The sequence below is a fragment of the Symsagittifera roscoffensis genome, chromosome 3 (assembly GCF_963678635.1).
Source record: "Symsagittifera roscoffensis chromosome 3, txSymRosc1.1, whole genome shotgun sequence".
Taxonomy (NCBI): domain Eukaryota; kingdom Metazoa; phylum Xenacoelomorpha; order Acoela; family Convolutidae; genus Symsagittifera; species Symsagittifera roscoffensis.
The window spans coordinates 37,853,005-37,861,176 of record NC_087064.1 but is presented as its reverse complement, the minus strand read 5'-3'; the positions used below and the strand labels follow the sequence as shown (position 1 = coordinate 37,861,176).

The following is an 8,172-nucleotide window of genomic DNA, read 5'->3' as shown; positions in this document are numbered from 1 at the left end:
ATTTGAATGTTTTTTCCCTCAATTTTCCCTAAAAGGATTCGAATGTTTTTTCCCACAATACGCTCGTCTTCAGATAAGTTTTCAAACTGATCTTCGGATGTTTTGAAAATAAACTTAAATTAACTTCTTGAACAAACTTCACATTTTTTCGCTTTTTTTTCAGCATTTTTTAAATTTAATTTTACTTTTTTGCTTTTTAATTTCAATGTGCCTGGTGTTTGAAATTGCTAGCTTTTTTTCTGTCTCTGGTATTTGAATTTGCTAGCATATTTTCATGAGCAACTTCACGTTTTTTTGTTACTTGTTCTCACGAAGAAAAATTGTATAAAGTGTGTTTTTTTGCATCAACATTTTTACAAACTTTATCTTCAATCATTTCGTCTTTTACCCGCTAGATGAAAATTTCCCAATCCAAATTTAAACTTGCTCCTGCTGCAACTTTTGATTTCATTCTCTCTGATTGTTTCTACGATTCTGTTTTTTCCCGCTTGGCGTCAAAAAATTACCTGCTCATTTTTAGGAACAATTTTTACGGAAAATAAAAACTTAACTGTTAATTTTTCACCACAATTGTTTCAATTTTTACCATTTTTTGTTTTCAGTATAGTAATCATGTTTTGTTTTAAATTTTTTCGTCAATTTCAGGTATTTATTAGATTTTAGATACAAAGCCATTGCTGTTCTATGAGCGCCAACAATGCAATTTTTACAAAAACTACAATGTTTGTACGCGTCCTCCATTTATAAAGAAAAAAGAATACATGAAATAAAAATCGGCCTTTGAATAAAGCCATTCATTGACGATATTTATTCTGTTTCTCTCAAAAACAAGAAAAGACTTCAAAAGTTCCAGCATGAATCAATATTAATGCCAACTGATTCCTAAAATCTTCTCAATTTCCCCATTTTCGATTAAGAATTAATTTTTCCGGTTTATCACCAACAGATTTTAACATTTCAAAAAACACATAGCTTCTAGTATGTGTATCCATCTTACTAAAATTAGTTATTTTATCAGAAGTTCTTAATAATCATTAACTTTGAAAGGTTTCTCTAATATTTAAAGTCTGACTTGATCAATGAATGATAAATAGAGGCTATGTTTTCTTATTCAGATTCTTCAATAGGCGACATCTCAGTTGTTCCAAGTTAACGACTGATATAGACTGATACTGTTGAAACACGTTTAACTTTAGCGTTTATATCAAGGAAAATTAAGATTTAAACAAGACGGCTCGTATCGGGGCGAAGCCTTGAATGTTCCGACTGCCTTTTAAGGTTTATGGAGCAGTAATAACATTAAAAAGTTAAATGTAACAAAACAAAATGAAATTTTTTTTATTTTTCAAATTTGAATTTAAAAAAAAACATCCCCCCACACACTATATAAAGTACAAAAGGATAGATTTCGCTCCTCATAACAAATCAATTATGGTAAACAAGCTTCTATCAACCAATTTGGGACGATTTCTAATACGGATTACCTCTCCGCTTACGCGTAAATAGCGCGAAATATATATATATATATGTATATGTAATTGTCCTAAATTGGCCAAAATGGTAAATTTTAAACCCCCATAACTTTACAAAAAAATTATCCCAGGTAAAGTATATTTTTCCAATTTGAGCTCAAGACAACAATACCTTTCGAATGATAAAAAAACATTCGGTCAAAAATGGCTAGGTAAAAAGTCGAAATTTGTCTGAAGAAAAAAAAACCACCCCAAGCACAAATATTCCGTTACTTTCGCATCGAAAGTCGGAACAATATATATTTCCTGAAGTTTTTTTGCTATTAAGTTAATTTATATTTAATGTTTTTCATTGTTTCTCAACGCGAAAAATGAATAAGCCTTTGTTAGTACGTTTTCTGCCTTTGTCCGTCCTGAAGCCTTTTGGGTTTTTTAGTTGATTATATTACTTCTGCGGAGGCTGTACAGTTTTTTTCAGTTTTTTTTGAGTCAGTTTGTTTTTGAGACTGGAACAGTTTTTGCGGTTTGTTTTTGAGTCAAATACCTCAAGCAATTTTAGAAAAATCATCAACTGAAGTTAAAACAAATCTATATCCCTCATTGTTTTCTTTTCCATAATATGAGAAACCCAATAAATCCATTGAGAAGCAGTCTCCTTATTTTGTGTAACTACTACCTCTCGGGCGATTTTTGTATTATTTCTGCAAAATTTTTTGTTGTGAATGTTTTATTTAAATATTATATCCATCTAAGATAGTTTTCTTGAAATAGTTTTCTAATCGGTTCTAGTAATCTTTCAGAACGTTGATTTTGATTAGACCTCATAAAAGATTAGAGTTTGATGGCCAATAACGGGATTAAGCTGATTGTTTTAATGAACAAATGATGGCATTAACATTTTTTTTTATTTCTTTTCTTTTTTTCGTTTCTGTTATTTTGTGTTTCCATTTTTGTCTATTTCCCTTTCTTTCATTTGATTTTCATTTTGTACTCTTCATTTTCCTGTTTTTACCATTTTTTCTGCTTAGAAACGAGCATTGCAAAATATTTCCATTATTTTCTGCTATAATACTCTTTTTGTTCCGACTTTCGATACGAAAGTAACTAATATTTGTGCTCGGGCTGGGTTTTTTTTTCTTCAGACAAATTTCGATTTTTTAACTGGCCATTTTGACAGAAATTTTCATAGCACTGAAAAGTTGATGTTGTCTTAAGCTCAAATTTGAAAAGATATTTCTTCTGTGAATATTTTTCGTAAAGTTATCGGGGTTTAAAGATTGCCATTTTGGCCAATTTGGGTCAATTACCGCGCGATATATTTCGCGCTATTAACGCGTAAGTGGAGAGTTAATCCGTCTTTAAATCGTTTCAAAATGGTTGACAGAAGCTTACTTGCTATAATGGATTTGTTGCAAAGAACTAAATCTTTCTTTTTGTACTTTAAATGGTTTTCATGGGGGGGGGATGATTTTCATGAAAAAAATTTCAAAATTTAGAAGAAAAAGAAATTCATTTTATTTTATTACCTTTAATTTTTAATGTTTTTACTGCTCCATACAACCTTATAAGGCAGTCGGAATTTTCAGGGCTTCGCACTGATACGAGCAGTCTTGTTTTAATTTGCTTTAACGACTTCAGTTCTGCCGCCATATCTTGAGTTTGTTACACTACTCCAACGACAGCAAACGTATTTTTTGAAAAATCAGAAAAAATAGCTAGCTGCTGCAATGATTAATCTTCTGTAGAAAAAAAAGCTTACGAGAACCTATAAAACATTGCAACCAACTGAACGCGGCTGGGTGTTTTGCGAGTGCTAGAGTTTCTTAAGAAATGAAAATCTTGATGTTCAAAAAGTGTTTGAATAAGTTTAGGAGAATATATCTATATCAATGTATTTATATATATGCTCGACAGAATGTGGATATGCTTCGAGTTTGAAACAACATGAGTTATACAAAATTGAACGTTATTTTTCATGCTTTTCGGGTATTAGGATTAGAAATATTTGCAAATACAAAACCGAATTTTTGATTTTTTTAATTTTAATTTTTTTTTTCATCTGTTGGAATACTGGTTTTCATCTTAAGTCGAAAATGATTAAAAAAACTTGAAAAAGTTGATTTTTGGAGGAAGTTTTTCTTTTTGACTCCGAATAACTGCGGGATGATCTATGTTTTCTTCGTGCTCTTGGTTTGGTTCGACCGTGCTCGCGGTATGTTTTGACTGTGCTCGATCGTGCTCGAGTTATATTTGGAATTTGTGCTCGACTGAAACCCCTGTCTCAATTTTTCCTTTTACGTTTATGTTTCGACTTCGAAAGTCAAAACATAAGGTGAGCACCTCGACCCGTGTAGATCTAGTGTAATGTCTTATTTCATTTTATATTAGTGAGACGAAGACGAATAGTGAAATTTATAACCTCTTTTCTTGATCTAAATTGCTTTCAAAACCTTACGGCCCAAACCTGATTCAGATTTGCGATGCTCTCAAATGAGTTCCACGAAAACCCGTTTCAATCTATACACTACTGCAATAGGTGTTTTCCTTAAGCATCTCAATTAATTTTAATTGAATAACTTTTACGTAACAACAAATTTGCTTACAGAATCGAAGATGAATCGGACTTTCGACCAGATCCAGAGCCCAGACTGGCCCTAATCAAATTGCTTCGGCATATACCTTTTCAACGTTCGCTTCCTCTATGTGGATCACAATCAGTTGAAGCCAGAAAAAATCTTCTGGCAACTTGTGGTCTGGGTCATACTCCTGCTTCTTACGTGGCCGATCGATTTTCTGGCGCGAGACTGGTGGAAAATTATTTCTGGGAGGAAAACAATAGGCGAGAACCTTTGTAGCTCATCCCCAAACTAGGATGTACCTTAGCATTTCAGCGCAGGCAATGTAGTGCACATGGAAGTTCTGATGAGAAAGAGTACTTTTCAAAAGCATTTCGTTGATCTTAGGTCAAATTTTTTCGTCCATCTCTACCGAAATCCTAGAATGACTAACTTGCAAAAGAGAATTTTTGCACAGTTGGCAAACTTTGAGAAAAAAAGCAAATTGTGAATATTTGAGCTATCTACTCTCAGTATGAGTAAGTATTGGCTCATTGAATGCCTGTGAAGGTTTTCGGGTTCGTCGTTTAAAAATTACTTGAGAAAAATGAACCTAAAACTTTTCTCCAAAATGAAGCGGTGGAGATGCCCCTCATCTGCGTCTAAAATTGAGCTATCCTTATCCTAGCAACGACTCAACAATTTTTTGTGGCCATGTAAACATTCATAGTTTTGGAAAAAAATGTGTTCGGAAAAGTTAATTGCCTTATATGGTGCATATAAGCAAAACCAGGGGCGGATTTAGGGGGGGGGGGTGGCGGACGCTCCACCTCCATCTCAGGGATTCGACCCCCTGCTGACCCAAAGATTCCCCCCTTTGGTACTTCTTAAGAAATCCATAAGATATTTTTCATGCTTTTCGGGTATTAGGTTTAGAAATATTTGCAAATACAAAACGGAATTTTTGATTTTTTTAATTTTAATTTTTTTTCATCTGTTGGAATACTGGTTTTCATCTTAAGTCGAAAATGATTAAAAAACTTGATTTTGGAGGAAGTTTTTGATTTTTGGAGGAAGTTTTTCTTTTTGACTCCGAATAACTGCGGGATGATCTATGTTTTCTTCGTGCTCTTGGTTTGGTTCGACCGTGCTCGCGGTTTGTTTTGACTATGCTCGATCGTGCTCGAGTTATGTTTGGAATTTGTGCTCGACTGAAACCCCTGTCTCAATTTTTCCTTTTTCGTTTATGTTTTGACTTCGAAAGTCAAAACATAAGGTGAGCACCTCGACCCGTGTAGATCTAGTGTAATGTCTTATTTCATTTTATATTAGTGAGACGAAGACGAATAGTGAAATTTATAACCTCTTTTCTTGATCTAAATTGCTTTCAAAATTACTTGAGAAAAATGAACCTAAAACTTTTCTCCAAAATGAAGCGGTGGAGATGCCCCTCATCTCCGTCTAAAATTGAGCTATCCTTATCCTAGCAACGACTCAACAATTTTTTGTGGCCATGTAAACATTCATAGTTTTGGAAAAAAGTGTGTTCGGAAAAGTTAATTGCCTTATATGGTGCATATAAGCAAAACCAGGGGCGGATTTGGGGGGGGGGGGGCGGGTGGCGGACGCTCCACCTCCATCTCAGGGATTCGACCCCCTGCTGACCCAAAGATTCCCCCCTTTGGTACTTCTTAAGAAATCTATTTTTAAGAAATCCAATGGCCGACCGACCCCAAAATTTTTCTAAAGGCGCCTTTGACGCCAATTTATATTAAACTTGAGGGGGAACGCAATTTTTATGTCAAAGTTTTCCAAAAAGTGCCCAAAAACAGCTTTTTTGACCTGTTTTTTTTAATCTGTTTTGCAAAATATGGCCAAAACAGGGACTATTTAGTGCTTTAGGAGAGCTCGGAAAATCAATTTGGTCGGCCTAAAAAAAAGTCGTCAAAGTTTATAAAATTTTTTTAAAATTCCGCCCCCTCGAGAAAATCTTAGATCCGCCCCTGAACAAAACCACAAATAGATTTATTTGCTGGCAAATTGACTTGTTTTCACAATTTCATTAATTTTCAACGTTTTGACCAACAGAATAACTCTAATAGTGAAAAATTGTTCTGTCATTTTCTTCAACACCCAGAAAACGAAAGGGCACTAAAACCAATCTAACTATTTTGTAGCTGTTCGTACGGAGTGTGTGTTCAAAGTCTAGTTCCGAGCTCTACTCGAAAAGCATCGACAGGATCACCTCTGTTCACTGTAGACTACGATGACGAGATGAATGTTTCTTGTGTTTACGGAGTGGCGACTGAGAGATTTCAGCAGACGGAAAGCTTTGTTTCCTCTTTTTTCGAGGACAAGCAGAAGTTCGAACCGGTCTTCATTCGAGTCGACGGAGAAAACAAAAAGTGGATTCTACAGACTATGTATAAATACTGAAGTATCACAGTGAACAGTTCTGCGCACTCATCAAATATGTTTCGGAAAACTATCAAAGCTTGAAATTAGTGGGTTGGCAAACATGCTGGTCATATATTCTTAAGATTAAAATCACACTGGCAAAATTGGATTAAAATCAATTTGAGTAAAAGATAAAAAGATGTTGAAAAAATACGATGGAATTGCACCAATTGTCAACTGTTTTGAATCAATGTTTAATTGATTTTAATCGATGTCATATTAGTTTTGCAGCTTCAATTTTTATTCATTTTTCAAAGGCATTTCAAATCAATTTACATCAATTGAGTCGCTTTAATTTTGTTTGTTTTTTTTTTACTGACATTTTGTGAACAACACTGAAATCGATTTTGATCGATTCAGTTCTCATTGATTTTGATTGGTTTAATTCATTTTTTGACTTGAATTTCTAAGTTTGCAAAACTGTTTTTCACAATGAAGACAGAAATGGCCACTTTCTTATTTCCTTATTATATAATAAAAGTGTGCAAATACCACTGGTAATCTAATCTAGCTAATTTAGGTTAAAAAAATTAAAATAAGGTAATGAATTAAAACTGACCGATGTCTTAAAAGAACAACTAGGGACGCGAAGTCCACTGGACTTCGAAGAGTAAACATTGACTGGTACGTAATTAAGGTCAAGGTTAAAACATACAAATGTACTTAATCACAAAATTCTCCACTGCACGAAAAAAAATGTATCTGCACTTTCCCTGTGTAGCCAATATCACACACATACTCCATTCTCCCCTCACCCCACTAAGGCCAAAGTTGAAACAAAAAGTATCAGCGTTTAGCACTAATGGAATTTACAGAGATAATACAAATTAACATGGAGATAACCATGTGATAATATTTACAGGCTACCTACAAGATGAAACAGATATATACAACGACTATACAATTGAGGAAATGTTATGTACAATCGGGGTTATGTGACATATAAACAGATTGAACAGGCTAAACTACACAGATAATTAAGATAAAATGTGTTCATCTACGAACTAATGTACAATATCGCTAAAACTAAGAATTGATAAATAAAGTGAAATGAGTAACCAATAGTAAAATTAACTCTATCGCGAGTTTAACTAAATACGAAAGCTTTGAACTTTTAAATGGTGGCATTAAAAGTGTCGTGAAAGCTGTCCGCCTCCTTTCTCACTTCTATTTCTATAACGGATATTATTTCGCTCCCCTCATCGTCTTGAATATCAAGTCCGCCTTGTACCAAGGGTGATGATAAAACTGCGATCTTCGGTGTTATAGAGGACGGAGTTGAGGTAGATCCTTGTTTGGTGTCGGCCACCAGTTTTGGTTGGGGAAGTAGGTTCTCTAGTTGTGTCAAGTAGTCCGAAGGGGAATCTGATGAAAATGTTATCTGAAGGCTTTTCGATCCTGAAAAGTTTATCAGGGGTTCCTCGTCTGAATCTACAATTTCTGTGGTCGCCGCTGATGACACCTGCAGGATGAATCGCCTGTCTCCATAAAATTTTGGGAGGCCTGGATTTCTTCTGGGACGGGGTTCACTGATATTTGGGGGTTCTACTGGTGGGACCTCTGTATTCTTTTCCGGTGAACTCTCAACCCTTGCGGGGTTATCGCTTGTGCCCGCTGGTGATGTGCTGGTAGATTCACTTGCTAGTGCTCATCCTGACTGATCTAAAGCACTATCACTACTAATAGTT

At 34.7% G+C, this 8,172-nt stretch overlaps 2 protein-coding genes across 2 annotated transcripts in view; one reads left to right on the top strand and one right to left on the bottom strand.

The window, feature by feature from the left end:
* Positions 1 to 6,676, top strand: part of LOC134842662 (uncharacterized) — a 16,627-nt gene extending 9,951 nt beyond the window's left edge. The window contains exons 3-4 of the mRNA XM_063859107.1: positions 4,078 to 4,311; positions 6,205 to 6,676. Coding sequence (XP_063715177.1) covers positions 4,078 to 4,311; positions 6,205 to 6,463 — 493 coding nt within the window. The 3' untranslated portion in view covers positions 6,464 to 6,676. The remainder of the gene's footprint in view (positions 1 to 4,077; positions 4,312 to 6,204) is intronic.
* LOC134842146 (sorting nexin-12-like) overlaps positions 1 to 8,172 on the bottom strand; it is a 457,691-nt gene that overhangs the window by 305,985 nt on the left and 143,534 nt on the right. The window lies entirely within an intron of this gene.